This window comes from Lissotriton vulgaris, chromosome 1_1 (assembly GCF_964263255.1).
Source record: "Lissotriton vulgaris chromosome 1_1, aLisVul1.2, whole genome shotgun sequence".
Taxonomy (NCBI): Eukaryota; Metazoa; Chordata; class Amphibia; order Caudata; family Salamandridae; genus Lissotriton; species Lissotriton vulgaris.
The window spans coordinates 1,706,115,014-1,706,132,797 of NC_141685.1; the positions used below are offsets into that span (position 1 = coordinate 1,706,115,014).

At 41.9% G+C, this 17,784-nt stretch overlaps 1 protein-coding gene across 1 annotated transcript in view; it reads right to left on the reverse strand.

Moving 5' to 3' along the window:
* ITIH5 (inter-alpha-trypsin inhibitor heavy chain 5) overlaps positions 1–16,861 on the reverse strand; it is a 264,445-nt gene extending 247,584 nt beyond the window's left edge. Inside the window, exon 1 of the mRNA XM_086918959.1 lies at positions 15,292–16,861. Within this exon, the coding sequence (XP_086775085.1) occupies positions 15,292–15,405 (114 nt within the window). The 5' untranslated portion in view covers positions 15,406–16,861. The remainder of the gene's footprint in view (positions 1–15,291) is intronic.
* Positions 16,862–17,784: the final 923 nt, after the last annotated feature.

The following is a 17,784-nucleotide window of genomic DNA, read 5'->3' on the forward strand; positions in this document are numbered from 1 at the left end:
CAATATTTTCTGTAGCAGGGAGAAAGTATGCATCTTTAAAAAGGAACCTAATATGATATTTCATATACCATCCTTCAGGTTATTTTGCTATTACTGCTTAATACTATTATTATAAAGTGTGACACATGTTGTGGTCGTTGATACTATTACATCCTTTTCTTTATAAGAACTAATTCCATTCTACTATATTTTTTAGACGCATTCAACCAGTGCTGTGCTTTATAAATCGCTCTTTACAGTATTTTCACAATGGCTACCGATCCTCATGCTGTCAGATCTTCTTCCTCTGGTACTAAACCAAAAAGCCATAAGAATGATCCACCTTCTCCTATTCTCTCCTCACAAAATCCAGTCCTGGACTCTATATTAGACGAAGTATGTGGCCTTCAGCCTTTTATGTCTACTACCAATGAAAAGCTAAAACAGATCGTGGAGAGATGGATTGTTATGGAGGGAAAGGTTTTGGAACTTGAACAACGAGTAAGCGATTTACAAGATGTTTCTTCAAAGGTTCCCATATTAGAACAAGAAATTCACCAGTTAGAAATACACACAGAGGATCTTGAAAATCGTAATCGAAGGAATAACCTACGCCTTTACGGACTACCGGAAAATATTGAAGGTTCTGGTATGGTTTCCTTCCTTCAGAAGCTCCTACCTGAACTATTGGATCTTCAGCCATCTGCATCTCCCCTCAACATACAGAGAGCACATCGTCTTGGTTCTCTGCATCCTTCTTCAAATAAACCACGTCGAATTTATAATGATTTTCTTGGAATTTACTGAGCTCATGCCTGTCCTAAAGGCAGTAAGACTTAAACGTCGTCTCATCTGGTCAGGCCATAATATCTTCATAACCCAGGATGTTTCCAATGCAACAAATGCTCGACGTAAAGAATTTCTTGCACTACATCCTCAGATGAGACAGCTTAATATTCAACATGGAATTCTTCATCTATGCCTTTGCAAAATCACACATGAAGGACGCTCACGTTCATTTGATGACCCTGACAAACTTAAACTTTATCTACACAATATCTCATCTCGTGGAATGGATACCAGCATCTGACTGTTCTTATAGTACAATGCTTGTTAATATGATTCTACAAGTTATACTTGGTTAAAACTCTATGATTAGTCACTGTTGCTTTCTTATATACGAGGTTCTCATTCTATTTATTTTATTATTATTGTTGTCCATGTCCTTCGACGTCACTAGGCTCCTCCAACTTCGGTTATTTCTTGCTTTACAGATCTGGATTCTACTCCTTGATCTGTTTACTTTTTTCTTGATCTGTCTTCCTCTTTTTTCCTCTTTCTGTCTTTATCTTCATTTTCCTTCTTTCTTACTATATGTTCACTTTGTTGTATGGTATGTGTTTTATTTTTACCAGCGTGCTTTGTTCATCACATGTTAATAATTGTATTCTCTCTTTTTTCCCTGTTATTTATGCAGTTTTGTGTTCCTGTTTCCTCATGTATCCTCTAATCCAACAACATGGTTAATGTGGTCTTGTGGAATGTATGTGGTCTAGGTCATCCTGTCAAACGTCAAAAGGTATTGTCTCATTTAGCTAAACATAACACCCAAGTTGCTTTCTTACAGGAAACCCATTGTAATGATCTTGAGGCTCTTAAACTCAAACGTAACTTTATTAATCAAATAGTTTTTTCTTCTGCAATGGATCGTCATGGCGGTGTTGCTACACTATTTCACAAATCAATTAATGCACACATATTATCATCAGAATGTGATCCTTATGGTCGTTGGGTACTGGTTGATATTATTATCAACACAATGCAAATTACTTTTTCAATATTTATGGTCCTGTTAAACCAGATCTGGCATTTTGGCAATCTATAAAAATGAAACTATTAACTGTATCTAATTCTAACGTAGTGGTTGGTGGTGACTTTAATAATTGGTTGGACCCTTCTTCAGACAGAAAATCCAAATGTAAATTTAAACCAGACAAAACTCACAAATCATTCCAATCTGCCATTTCATCTTGTCCTTTATTTGATTCATGGAAGACATGTAATCCTGATACCTCAGAATTTACTTTAATTTCTCCTGTACACCATACAAGTTCTTGTATTGATTACATTTTAGTTTCCAAATCTTTATTGCCTTGTCTCCACTCATCACAAATTGGTTCTATTTATATTTCTGACCATGCTCCCGTATCTACTTCCATCGATATATCCACCACCATATGCAAACAAGGCAGTTGGCGTATTAACAATCTCCTTTTATCAGATCGTACTTTTATTTCTGAAGCAACCTCCTTCATTAATGATTTTTTTGTAATGAATAACTCTTGAGACACCTCAATCCATAATAACTGGGATGCATTTAAAGCATCATTTAGAGCTTTCACTATTGCTTATTCTTCAAAAAAAGAAAAGTAATAAATGCCAAATATTCAGAAACCCTAGCATTAATCAAAACCCTGGAACACAAGTATTTCTCTTCCAAATACCCATCATCACTACAAGAGTTAATTAAAGCTAAATCCTCCTTAAATAAAATTGCCACTGTAGACGCATGTAATATCCTTCTTAAAGTTAAATCAAAATTTCACGGAGGTCAAAACAAAGCAGGGAAAATGCTAGCAAATTACTTAAAAATCAAATCAGAACGTAAAGCCATCGAACCTATTCATGCAGAATCGAATGATAAACTCCTCTCATCTGATTCTGATATTATCAGTACATTTCAATCATATTACAATCTCCGATACACAGAAACCACTAACCCCTCTAAAGAAGATTTCACATCTTTTTTCCAAGATATTCCTAAACCTACATCTCTCCCAGATGTCTTTTGACCATTAGAGAAGGATATTTCTCTTCAAGAAATATCTGACGCCCTCAAATCCTTGAAGAAATTAAAAGCTCCAGGCTCAGATGGCTTTTCAGTTGAAATCTTTCTTGCCTTTTCCTCAATTTTTGCACCTTCATTATCAGAGCTTTTTAATTCATTCATATCCAATTCAAAGGCCTGTGGTTCTTTTTTAGAAGCCCTTATTATTGTTATCCCTAAACCAGATAAAGATCCTTCCTTCTGCAAACATTTTCGCCCTACATCTCTAACAAATTATGATTGTAAAATTTTTGCAAAGATTTTGGCCTCCCGTTTGGAGAAATGTATTCCTCTTCTCATCAACCCAGATCAGGCTGGCTTTGTCAGAGGAGGTTTAGCCTCTGATAATGCAGAATGTTTTCTAATGTTCTCACTTTTGGTAAAAACTATCCCTCTACCCTAGCTGCATTATCTCTGGATGCAGAAAAAGCTTATGACCGAATTAATTGGGATTTCATGTTACACACCTTACAATGGTTTGGATTTGGGCCAAAGTTATACAGATCCAAAAGCATGTGTTTTTGTTAATGGTCTTTTTTCCCCATATATTTCCCTGCAAAGAGGTACACGTCAAGGGTGCCCCCTTTCACCATTACTTTTCTTGTTATGTTTGGAACCTTTTCTTGAACGTATTAGAAATAACCCTCTTATTACTGGTTTTACTTTGAAATCCCACCAAATGAAACTTTCTACATATGCAGATGATGTTCTTATTTATATGTCCAATCCTGTTACATCCCTTGCCCCATTTTTACAAGAAATCTCATCATTTTCTAATGTCTCAGGATATAAACTTAATTTCTCCAAGACTGAGATTTTACCTTTAAACTCTTCAAGCTACAGACATATGTTTGACTCTACTAATTTTATATGATGTCCACAAAAAATTAAATGCTTGGGCATATGGTTCTCTTCTAATATTCGTGATACTCTATCCCACAATTTTACTGCTCTAAAACTTAAGATTTCCAATTTGTTGTCTTCTTGGTCCCCTTTATTTCTATCTTGGTGGGGCAGACTTGATACAATTAAAATGATGATTGTTCCTCAGATACTTTTTACATTGCCAATGTTTTCATTCAAAATTCCCAATTATTATTTTACGCAGATTAATTCTATATTTACTAAGTTTCTTTGGAATAATAAACATGCACGCATTGCTTTATCCAAGTTACGTCGCTCCAAAACTGAGGGAAGTGTTAGATTCCCTGATTTTAAACTGTATCATACTGCTTTTTGGATCCGTCAATTTTATGCTTTGTCTAAAGATTATCAAGACTTACCTAAACCTTTTTGGGTTACTATTGAATGTTAATTGCTAAATGATTTTTCATTACAGTATATTATTTTTATTACTAATTGTACTTTTATTTCCAAATGTCCAATTTTAAAATATTCCTAATATCTTCTACATACACTTTTCTTTAAGAATTTTGATAAATATCAATTTGTCCTCGCCTCCTCATTATGGTATAATAAACACATCAAATTTTGTCACAAATCATTTTACTACAAACATTCGAAAGAAAAGGGTATTTTTATGTCAATCAAATGATTGTCAATAATATGATTTTACCTTTTCATCAATTGCAAGAGACCTTTAATTTACCTGATTCATACAGTCAGCAATATAACATTCTAGCTCCAACACTCCAAAGCTACTTACTGAATTTTACTTCTCAGTTAATTCCAACTTCATTCATACCTGATACACCCTTGTACCAAGTTTCTTCTGATACTATTCCCAGTGCCTCATTTATATATAAAACTTTATCTACAACTAACTGCACACGGACTAAATCAAATATTGAGCTAGAGTGGAAACAGGACTTATCCCAAACACTGTCTGTTTCCCAATGGGACAAGTTTTGGCAAAAACTCTTCAAGACATCCAAAGCTGCAAATATCACATAATCCTTATATTTTATTTACAATAGAGTTGTTACAACTCCCCTACATTTACATAAGTTTACCCAGTCAGTCTCATCATCCTGCTGGTCATGTTTTAATGCTGAAGGTTCTTTAATGCATTTACTCTACTATTGTCCTAAAGTTTATGCTTTTTGGGAAGCAGTTTGGTCAAAATGTATATTGATTTTTTTCTTATAGTATTCAATTTAACATACACAATGCATTTTTAGGTACTATGTCGTCTGATTTTGATCAAACTACCTCTAAATCAATTCTATTTGATCTATGTATTGCTGTAGCTTTTAAGGTTTTATTAACATGTTGGAAAGACAACTCTAAGTCATCCTTTTTACTCTGGTGACATTTAATTTGTGATGAACATAGAATTGCTTTGTTGCCTCATGCTTCAAGTCATTTACAAATTAGATCTGATCTATTATGGCTACCATTTACATCTTATCCATCATCGACTTCACCTTCTACTTAACTTCTCTTTCTATATCCGATAGTGTCTCTTTCTTTCCCTTTCTTTCCTTTCCTTTTTTTATCTTTTTCTTCTCATATATCTCTCTCTATCTCCATTCTCTTATCTTTCCCTCTTTTTTTCTCATAAAAATATTTTTCTTCTTATATTATATGCCCTCTCATATTTTCACAGGTTCTCAATATACCAATACAAAGTTCAGTACTGCTTTTATTATGTGTTATTTATCAATCAATTTTAGGAGTGTCTAAACAAGTGTAATACAAATGCATTATTCTTATGCTTTTAATTCACTTATTTACAGATGGTTTTAATGTTTAAATGCATACTTCTTTCTTTATCTGAACAGAATATTATATTTGTATTCCTGTGTCATTTATCTTTAATAAAACTTATTTACCACCAAAAAGGATAATGAGGAAGGCTTAAATATAGAACATTAGCATAGTCCAGCCTAGATGTAACAATGGCATGGAGCACTGTCTTCCTAGAAGACAAAGGAAGAAGAAAAGAGAATTTATTTAGGGTGCGAAGCAGTCCAAAGCATGTTTCCACCATTGCGGACACCTAAGGTTGGAAGGATAGGAGGTTATCAAACATTCCCCCTAGATTTTTTACAACCTTTGAGGGTGATAGCAAAGGCAGGGCCTTGTCATGCCACCAAACCTTATGAAAGGATCCAAACAAAAGAATCACAGTAGTCTCCATATTGCACATAAGGTGACTGGCACAAAGCCATTCAAAAACCAATGAAAGGTAGTACTTGACAGGGCAACACCCTAAATCAGCCCCCCTCTCAGAAGAGAGGACAAGCAAGGTGTCATAAGCTGAAGACACCACCTTACTTCCAAAGTATTACACCAAAACCACTAATGGGGCCAAAGAAATATTTAAAAGAGTGGGATAAAGGGATGAGACTAGAAGCACTTCAATTGTGTGGGGCTCAGACCCCAAAGAAAATGGGGCCATCCAAACAGATTGACCATGAATTGCCAAGAATGATTTCATCCAATCAAAAGCGTGACGACCAACTCCAAGAAGATTAGGGCGTTGCAGGAGGAGCACACATGACACAGTATTGAATGCCGCAGAGAGATCTAGTAGAATCAGCACCGTTTTCCTACCCTGGTCAAGGGTAAGTTTAATTTATTCAGTCACTTCAAGTAACACCATATCAGTACTGTGTTTTGGACAAAAACAGATTGACTGGACTTAAGCAATGTGTTGGTCACCAGATAAACCCAAACCTACCTGTTTATCAGCTTCTAAAAGATTTTACATATCTCAGTAAGGAGGGGAATGGGTCTGGATTTGGATGGAACATTAGGGTACGCAGAATTTTTTTTTGCTGTCAATATCACTGTCAACCATTCTACTCTCCCACAAGCAGCAAAATGGAAAAAGCTATGCAGTAGAGCCTTCAAATAGACTTCTTGTCCCCTCCTGAACAGTCTCAGGGGTGCAGTGTGTGAACATGTTTTCGAACAGCGAACATGCCTTCTACACTGCCATGCTCGGAAGGACTGTCAATCCACTGTTGTTGCATTAGATTAAAGTAAAATAACGTAAGTTAAAATAGCATAACATCAAATAATGTAACAACATCACCAAGCATAATACGGCATATAACATTCTGCAATATATGATGAAAGCAAGATAAAATTCGACAAGACAAGATAATATGAGATAATATGAGATAATAAACGATAAGATAAGATAAGATAAGATAAGATAAGATAAGATAAGATAAGATAAGATAAGATAAGATGAGGGAAGATAAAATAAGGGGAGATAAGATAAGATAAGATAAGGTAAGATAACTGGAGAGACTTTTTTATCTGAGCATGACCACACTGCAAGTAATGCAGGAAAGGGGTCATGAAATTGATGCAGTAAAGGAGGCAAACATGTTAAAGCACGGACAAACCCCTACCGCACCAAAACCTACACACTACTGGCACCAGTCAAAACCCTGGAATGAAGCCGATTGGAGCTAGTGCTCCCTTTACCACATCCAGAGGCTATTGGGTGGGGAGGTTTGTGGGTGCAGCTGTAGTTGGGATGAGGGGTGGCTTAAACAGTGACAGAAAAAGGAAAAACAGAGGAACCTCTTGGGCAAACAAAATGGAAGAGGCTGGATTAGTTGCACAGATGTTAAGAGACTTTAGTCCGTACAAGGTAAAGGTCATCCACACAGCTATAGTTTGTGGTATCTTGGAGAAGAGATTTATGTGCTTGGAAAAATGTCTTCCAGAAGGGGAAAATGTGTCAGTGAACAAACAAATGCTTTTGGACTGTCTATACTGTGTACAATCCGCAAGCATAATTTCACGGTGTCAGAAGTATGCACGTTTTTCCCAATATATGCCTAGGGGCTTGGTGGGCGAGGAAAAATGTGTCCTGTGCATTAATCTGCATTACTTTGTGAATCAGCATCAAAAACAGTAAGATCAAGATAAAGGTAATAATAGTATTAATGTTAGTTGTAGTCATAGTTGTAGTAGCAGTACAGACATTCTTGTAATTGCAGGTTAGAGGTGTAACATGGGTATAGTTGTAGTAGTTGTAGCCCTAGAAGTAGTACGAAGAGTGGTACTGGGAAAGTGGTATCGCAAAAACAGAGTTGAAGTAGAAATAGAACTAGTAGTAGAGGTAGCAAAAAATAGTAGTAGAGGAGAAAACCATTAGCATGAAAATTGGTCAACTGGTTTGTTGGAGAGAATTGCGCGCATGCTGGGTTCACATGTTGTCTTAGACTTCAATGCGTGCTGGATTCATATGTTGTCTTAGACTTCCATGCGTGCTCGGTTGGCATGTTGTCTTAGACTTCCATGCGTGCTGGGTTCACATGTTGTCTAGGGCTTCCATGCATGCTGGGTTCACATGTTGTCATAGGCTTCCATGCGTGCTGGGTACAAATGTTGCCTTGGACTTCCATGCGTGCTGGGTTCAAATGTTGTCTTGGACTTCCATGCGTGCCAGGTTCGCATGTTGTCTTAGACTTCCATGCGTGCTGGGTTCACATGTTGTCTAGGGGTTCCATGCATGCTGGGTTCACATGTTGTCTTAGACTTCCATGCGTGCTGGCTTCACATGTTGTCTTAGACTTCCATGCGTGCTGGGTTTGCATGTTGTCTTAGACTTCCTCTTAGACTTCCATGCGTGCTAGGTTTGCATGTTGTCTTAGACTTCCATGCGTGCTGGGTTCACATCTTGTCTTAGACTTCCATACGTGCTGGGTTCACATGTTGTCTTAGACTTCCATGCGTGCTGGGTTCACATGTTGTCTTAGACTTCCATGCGTGCTTGGTTCACATCTTGTGTTAGGCTTCCTTTCATCCGCAGCGGATACAGTGAGCACTTTTTCGGTAGGTGGCAATGATTTCTGTAATCAGCGCACCCTGCAGCACTCCCGGAAAGAGATGTCACTCTTAGGCCGACTAATGGAAGCCAGGTGCTGGTCCCATGGCTGACTGGCCCTCAGCCGTCATGTAAACCAGCATCTCCGGGAGCCCGTACTTCAGCCTCGTGGAGGAACTGTCATAACATGGCGGACTGGAATGAGTGTGGGCGAAGTTATGGATGGGCCGCGGATGCCAGAGAGTGTTGTTATGACACCACATCACACTGCAGAGAGCCAATGAGGATCAAGAAATACACGGGCAGGAAAAATCAACGAATATGATATGCTCTCCACCTGCTTCAAGCTCGAGAAGCACAACAAATATTTATAAAAGCTACTGTGCATTGCGTGACGAGATTCAACCATCTGTCGCTGTGATTTTGTATGTTTGGCAAATTTAATTCCTCTTCCTGTTAGTGGGCCCCAGCAGCACAAGAATTAGAATGGAAAGATGGAATTTAAGAAATCATGGCAGGCATAGTGTTCGGCACCCACATCCGGTGAAAACACATACAGTGAATTAAAAACCGAAGGGACTCAAACTATATAATTTGTAGATCAAAAGATCTGCGGTCACTACGTTCGATAGAAGATGCTCGATCATTAATTTAGTTAAAGAAAAATCAAGAGAGCTTATGATTTTGGTCCTAAAAGACACCTCTGCTCCCATGCCCCTCTATTCTCCCAACTCAAAACATGCCTTTGAGTAAGACCCACAGGGCACTTTCTACCGTTTTTAAGGTTCACAGAGTTCACAGGGAGCGATGGAGAGGTGCGAGAAAAGCACTTGACAGAGGTTCACAATTCATGCATGAGCACCGCCATGTTGGAAAATGGGACTTCCTGTCTGATATAGCATGACTACCTCACAAGTGCATCAGCCCTCCCCACGTTGCGTGGTGTTGCACTCTCAGTGTGAAGGCTATCATGTAGTAAGTCACACTTTATAACATAGGACACCTAGGCATAGTCATCCACTCAGTGTACTCTTGAGGGTACGTTTTTAACTGCAGCCCTATGTTTTTCAACAGAGATATTGGAGTAGGAAGAGATGGGGAGTAGGCTGGATGCTGAGAGAATTCCAAAGCTGTAATTATATATTTGTCTTAAGTTCTTTCTGTCAGTCTTCCTTGTCTCCATTACTTATTTTCACAGTGCTTTGATGAGGAAAAGAATATATCGCGAGAGAAAAAGAATGCATGTCCAACTTTACCAAAAACTGTAATTGTCACGAATCCCCTACTCTCGGATGTCTTTCCTATCTTGCATCTGACGAGAGGTGTTTGCCTATTTAGTGGAAAACAATAATGAGTCAAAACTGTTTATTTTATTTTTTCTGACAGATTTTGCAGAGGTGTCATATGTATGGGTGGGCATAACTCAAGTAGGGTAATCACACAGATTTACCACCAAAATTCTGCAAGGCTATGCAGAAATATGCAAGAAGAGTATTCTGTATTTAGCAATATTTTCTTAGCTCAAAATGCACGTCGTGTTCTAAATCAAAGTGAGGACGCATTTTGCGCTAAGAAATAATGCCAAATGCAACAGAACACGAATAGTGAGCGTGCTCGCTAAAATTGTTCTTGAAGTAGAATTTCCCCCCACCCCCCACACAATTGGTATGTTATGTTATTTGGATTTCTAAAGCACGACTTATCACACAAAGGGAATATAGGTGTTGGGGCAGGTGTGTAGTTCAGTTGCCTTCAGCTTATTGCGGCATTTCCAGAAGTGAGGAGGCCTTAATGTGTAGAGGGAGTTTGTTCCAAATTTTCGGTACAAGGTAAAAGAAGGTTAGGCCTCCACTCAGGTGCGTCTGGCACTGGTAACAGAGGTTGGGTGGGGCGGGTGGCAAGGTAAATGGACAGACAATGAGACAAGGAAAGTAAAATTTAAAAAAAATAAAAACACTTACCTTGTGCTCCATGCGGCGAGCGCAAGGTAAGTGATTTTATGATTTTTTATGTTACTTTCCCTATCCCATCGTCTGTCCACTTCCCCCCCACCCGCCCCGCCACCCCACCGCTGTTACCTGTGCCAGCTGCGCCTGCCTCCTTTTCTGTTTTTGCATATGCGAGGGCTGTGTGCGGGAGAGAGTGAGGCAGAGCGTAGGAGTTTGGTGGGATGGTGAAAGCAGGGGCGTCTGTTGAGGTAAGTTTGACCTATGTTGTACAAGGCCTTGTATGCAGGTGTGAGGAGTTAAAACTTGGCAGCGCTTGAGTATCGGCAGTCAAATTACTCTTAACTAAACAAGTGGGTGTAATTGCGTTTTTATCAGTATTTCTGCATTAAAGACTAATGCAGAATTACTGAAATTACTCTAATTACTCTGGTGTAAGGGAAATTCCGCCCAGGCATAGTCATGTGTGCCTCAATCTTTTTGGTTGTACCATGTGAAATCAGTGATAATGAATGTAAGGGGGTAATAGTGTGCAGAATAGTAGGGTCGGACTGATGTATAGGGCAATCTGGCTGTGCCAGAAGGGCTGATCCAACAGGTCAGTATGTGGACCTGTCTTTTACTGTTCTTGGGCCTGTTTTGTGGTCTGGTGGGCTGGGTTTTACTGTTATTTCCCTGATACCACCACAATCATTACCTGCAACAATCACAAATGCATGCAGTCTCTCATACCCTGTACAAAACCTATACGATGTGTCTTTACAAGTTCAAATCTGACTGGATTTGTATATGTGGGCCACTATTTTTTGCTGAGTCTCCATCTGACTCCAGTTTGGTGAGGAGTGCAAGGAGTCACATCAATGCGTGCCGTCTTGGGAAGTGCAAAGTGCACTAAGGGCATAGAGGAGATTTTTGGTGAAGAGGTCAAGGCACATGCTTGGGGGACACACCTGCCTGTAAAAGAGATAGACAATGCTGTCCTTTGTACACATTTATGGAGGAGGAGGCTGGAACTTTAAACACCACCCTCAGCTGCACATGAAGTCAGCGGCGCTAAAGCAGAAGGGTTTGTGACAGTGCTTTAAATGGGCCGGTACTGTCAGGTACTGAGTACAAGCACTTCTTTAACTTAAAATGGAGAGTACATGCCCTTCTCAGCAGGGTGCTGCTCTTATAAATGCCCAGCACTTCTAGACAGCAAAGAGGCACTCTGACACAGAGAGCCCCTCCCCTCTTACATTTCCACATCTAGCACTGGTTTGTAGGGAGTCCAGAGTTTCTTGCCAAAAGCCATGGATGGTGTTGTGGTCTTGCCAACTATCTATAAACTCCTGTTACGTCAATGATAGCAAGTGAATTTACTGCCTGTTTTTGGACAGTGTTTTGGTCTTAGTAACTTTATAAAACTTAATGGTGCTCAGTGCAATATGTATATGTAATACGTTACCGTGTGGGGTTCCTCAAGGCTCATCCCTAAGTCCGACACTATTTAACATATATGCGTCGGACCTTGCTTGTGTCATCAAAGCACACGGGATGAGCCTAACCTCATACGCAGATGACACACAACTGGTGTTGGCCATAAAGGGTGATGGGCAAGAGGTGGCAGCACGGTTCCAAAATGGAATGATTGCTATTGGTGAGTGGATGGCAAGAAATTGCCTGAAGCTCAATTCCGATAAAACAGAGGTGGTTATCTTTGGCACTCTCTCGCCAGCCTGGTCTGCAGCCTGGTGGCCATCAGCTTTCGGCACCCCACCTTGCCCTACCTCTAAGGTTAGAAACCTGGGAGTCACATTTGATCACCAGCTCAATTTTATGGCACATGCAAATAAGGTTGCGGCCACTGCCCATTTCAAACTCAGAATGATAAGAAAAATCATCCCTTTTCTACCAGATACGGCCGCCAAGACTTTGGTCACTTCTCTGGTTTTAACATCATTAGACTACTGCAATGGACTCTTTCTTAATGCACAAAACAGAGTCACTAAAAAGCTGCAGACTGTACAGAACGCGGCTGCACGCTTGCTCTCTAAAAAACCTAAATTCGTGCCCATTTCAGATACCTTGAAGACCTACCATTGGCTGACCATCCAAAACAGGATAAAGTTCAAATCACTGCGCACAGTCTACAAAATACTGCAGGATCAAGGACCTCGCTTCCTTAAAGATCAACTAATACTTTATAACCGGTCAGAAAACTCAGATCCACATCACTTAACCAACTAGTGGTCCCACGCAGCAGAACAGTCTCCTGGGGCGACCGCCGCTTCCTAGTTGCGGCTCCTAAAATCTGGAATACTCTGCCACACCACATAAAAACAAGCCCCTCACTCCTTCAGTTCCGGAAAAGACTGAAGACGTGGCTATTCAACCAATAAATACAGCATACGAGTCCGCACACACTTCAGCCTGGGGAGGGACATTACTGTAGTCTAGCGCGAGACGCCCACGGGTCTCTATAAATGTCAGTAAATAAATAAATAAATAAATATCCCCACCCCATGAGCCCCCGAGAGATGAAAGCTTAAAGTAGCCCCACTAAAGTTCCTACTTGTAACCCACACGTTGCCCACAGATTTCTACACTAAGGTCATTGACCTACTGCATTATTTTAGCAGCTGTCTGGTCAGCAACGAATGTGAGTGCTTGTCAATAACAAAAACAACCATGACACTAATGGCAGGTCCTGCAGTATTATTTGATCGAAACCCTACTGTACTGGGAAAGGGAAGCAGGGATTAGACATGTGTAGTCTTCCCTCAGCTTAAACATGTGTACTAGTTCATGCCTTGAATCACTATTGGCCCGCTCAGCGGTCTTGGATGGGAGATCTGCCTTTATACAAGCCAGACTCGTGCACCCTGATGCACCTCGACATGCAGGAGTTTTCCGGGAGCACGTTAAGGTCCTATTAAAAGGTGGTTGCCTTTTACTGCTAGCAAAGCTTGTCTTTAGGAATTAGCAGCGCAGTTATATAACAAGCTTTGGAAATTGGTCTTGCCTATGCAAGGGCTATTGGCTTTGCCAATATGTTTTAGCCAAGTTGCACACCAACGTGGCTGCTGTTCAGCATGGCTGCAAGTTAGTGGGGTAAAGGAGAGTGGGGTGAAGTGGAGTAGGGTGTCAAAATGGAGTAAAGTGCCGTAGAGTGGAGTAGCGTAGAGTGGAGTGCAAATAAGTCTCATGGAGTGGCACAGAGTGAAGTGGTGTACAGTGCTTTGGACTGTCATGGAGGGAGTAGAAAGTGATAGAGTAGAAGGTTCATAGAGTGGTGTAGAGCTGAGTGGCATAGAGTGGAGTAGGGTGTCAGTGTGGAGTAGAGTGCCGTAGAGTGGAGTGGCATACAGTGTCATTGGGTGGTGTAGAACAGAGTGGAGTGGCGTAGAGTGGAACAGTGTTGTAAAGTAGAGTAGTGTAGAGTGAAGTATATTGTCATAGAGTGGAGTGGCATTGAGGGTAGTAGTGTAGGAGAGTGGGATGGCATAGAATGGCACAGAGTGCTGTATAGTCAAGTGGCATAGAGTGGAGTGGCATAGAGTGGAGTGGATCAGAGTGAAGAAGTGTGTTGTAGAATACAGTAGAGCAAAGTGGCATGGAGTGGCATAGACAAAGTTGCAGAGAATAGTAGTGGTATAGAATGGAGTACAGTATACATTAGAGTAAAGTACAGTGGATTAGCATAAAGTGCACTTGTGTACAGTAGAGTGGTACAGAGAAGAGTGCATTGACATAAAGTGCAGTGGCATAGAGTCCGGTGTTGCCTAGTAGAGTGGCATAGAGTGGAGTGGTACAGTGTAGAGTGCAGTGGTGAAGAATGCAGTGGAGCATAGTAGAGTAGTGTGGTAAAGTGAATTGGCATAGAGTAGAGTGGTGTGGTGTACAGAGGCGCAAAGTGGAGTGGTGAAGATTAGAGAGCAGTGGTGTGGAGGGGTGCAGTATAGAAAGTAGTAGTGTAAAGTGGAGTATGCATGTTGTGGTAGCGTGCTGCCATTACAGACAACACATCTTCAATTGAAATGACCATTACATTTACACAGACATGCAATTTTACTGATGACAAATATTGCCGGCAAATAGAAAGCAAGCACATGTGAGTTACAAACCACAAATCTAATGGTAAGCAATGGAAGCTTTCAGAATGTCCCCAAGATGTCATTAGTAAACCACTGTGCTGTGTGGTAGGGTTCTATCTAAAGAGAAAGTAAAATAAGGCACTGGGGCCTGACTTCGACGGCTCACGCTAGTGTCGCTGTTACTCTATGCCATGTGAGATGGCGAATTAGAAAAGAGCTCTGCAGCATGAAACACATGCGAACACTGTCAGTGGCGGCTGGTGAAGTTTGAGAGTGGTGTGGCTGGGCTTGGCTCGGGTGGGGTCACTTTAAGGGGCACGCCATTTTTTTTATACAAAATGAGATACAATGATGCAGCTTGATGGAGTTAGCTTACACTATATTCTAGCCTCATTTACAATATGCACTAGAAAAATTAGGAATAGTGACATGTAATCACGCTATACTGTACAGACAATGAACACAAAAAAAGGGAAAACACAATGTGCATGGGGGTGTACACAGTGACTGTGACACCCCCGTTTCAACTCTGTTCCTCAATTCTTTCATCTGGCTTTGCACCTTATTTAAGGATTGCTCTGCCTACAGCAGGACATAACAACAGCAAGACTAGTGACGCTTTAAGTAATGGGGTCCAGAGAAACTTACATGATCTTGCCTCAGCACTGGCTGATCCAGGTCCTCCAGTAGGGCCTCGGGTTCCTGACTCCCAGAAAGGAGGGGCAGGTGGAGAAAGAGACAAAAAAGGGCGATGGCGGCCATTCCTCTCTGTGGTTATGTAATATACACTGCTGCAGAGTCCTCTCGCCTCAGGACCTCGCTAGGTCAGTAAGGAAGGTCCAATGGGAAGAGCTCTCTTGCACTGGAGAGCATGTGCTCCCAGGGTAGCTGGGGCTGAGCTCTGGGAGGGCAGGGCTTGTGCTAGGCAGGAAAGTGGTCCTTGGAAAATGGAAGGAATGTGTACATCAGTCCGTGGGGTGCCGAGAAGGCCAGTGCTGGCACGAGTTTGGGGAGATCAGGGCTTTTGCTGGAGGGGTGAGGAGTCCCTAGAAGTTGTATAGACTGTATAAATCAGTCCCTATGGTAGTGCACCTCTGCGTCACTGGTAACAGACTGGGGTGGATGAAAAGATGATGACCCTTGGCCTGCTGAAGGTGAACAGTTAAGGCTCGGCTCCATGCAACAGGGAGGACGATGGGCCACTTTCCACTCCTTGCCTGCAGCTGGCGAGGTAGATGAACCCTTTGTATGAAGTTACAGGGCTGGGCGTTCCACGGGCACCCGTGCTCGTGTGTGTGGCATGCAGCCTTGTTGCTCGTGCAGTGACCGTGGTTGGTGAACCCTTGTTCTCAGGTGTTGCAGGCGACCCTTTGTGCCTAAGCGATTTACGAAGTAGCCTGGACCGGTTTGCAGACACCTCGACTGATTAATCCGTACACACAGCTGATGCTGGACAGTTAAGATGAATAATTTCCGGAAATTCCTGAGCTTTGTGGGTGGTAGAAATATCCTTATTCTGGGAGTTGGTTAAATTCTAGTGCCACGCGTGGAGTGCTGTGGAGCCAGCGTGGAGCCAGCGCTTGAAAGCAGCAGACCTCGAAGACGAGTCCTTATTCTGGGGCACCTGCGTTACAAATGAGATGAGTGCGCGCAGCAAGCTCAGCACACGCACATGTGTACACAGGTCCAGATGTGTGGGGGTTCCGCAAGTAATTAAAAGAGGTGATGTGTGAGAAGTTGGCTCCTTCAGTGCGGCAGGTCTGGAAGATGCACGCCTCTTGTGGGTTTGTCGCGTTCCTTCCCCTCCTTGCTTGTTGTGCAGAGCCGGTGCTTGAGAGACGCGCTTCCCGCGGCTGGTCTAACAGATGAGTGTTTTTTGGTGAGTCCTTGCTCTGTACGTGATGTACAGGGCTGGTGGTGCCTGAGAGCTGGATTCGCTGGTGCTGCAGGCGGGTGGAAGGATACCTCGTCCTTGAGCCGGTACACTGAACTCCCTCCCTTCTGCAGACCGTCTCCGAGTCTGAGAAACTCGCAGCCACCGCCAGGGAGCCAGGGCGCTCCCCCGCCCCCTCCCTGCTCATGAGAGGGCCAGCCTACGAGCAAAGTTCAGTGGGTCTGAGAGGCAGCGGCGGCCCCGCTTCCACTCTCAAGGAGACGTACAACCAGCCAGCGCAGCTGGCCTCTGTCGGCACAGTTGGGTCCCCGAGCGCACAAAAGCGCCGACCCTCACAGCGCTCTCAACGCCGGCATTTCGCCCCGTTGCTAGGCGCTGCCGAGTTTTGTAGATAAAGTAGCTAAGGCGCATTGGGATAAAGTGGTTCGTCTGGGCTCACAAGAGGTGGTGGCGTGGAAGCTTGGAAGAAGGAGCTTTTTGTAACCATCTCGTGCACGCTAGAATACGATCCTGCCCGGTTATTTACCGGTAATCTTCATGGGTGCAAGCATCAGCCTCTCCTACTGGACTCGTGGAAATACCACTATTACATTAGCTACCAGTGCATGCTCAATCTGCACCTGATTAGCAAAACACGTGTGACCTCTCAGCTGCTTTAATTTATGTATTGTTCATTTGGGAATGTCATTCTGCTAATCTGGTAACACACGAGTACCCTGTTACACTTGCGGTTCGACACGTTAAGGCCTTTATTTCTATATGAACAAATCTGCACAAAGAGAGTTATCTTAATCTATTTACATCATCTAGCAGGCGGCACGGGGTGCTTTTTCTGCTGTTAGGTGTAGTATCCCATGTTAAGTGCATCATTCCTTCTTAGAATTGTTATTGTACATTCTTGTCCCAACATTCTATCTGTACTAGCTGTTCAGATCCTACTGGTGTTATGCTGGAGGTGGTTGTTTAAGCTGTCTCTCAGAATAAACTTCTTCTAACTTCTCTGTGCCTTCTTGGAGTATTTACTACATAATTTTGGCGACGAGGATGGGATTTACAACCCCAGCTTCAAGAGAAGAATTTCCAGCTTTAAAGACATTTGATGGAAAAAATTCTGAAAAACTGACAGCGTTCGCCTTTACAGCTAAAAGTTACCAGGTATTTATTTACTATAATTCCTCATGTGTGTAAGATTGCACCAGCGGCTGTCTATTATATTAAGTGCCCTGATTGCACCAGCGGGAGTTTCA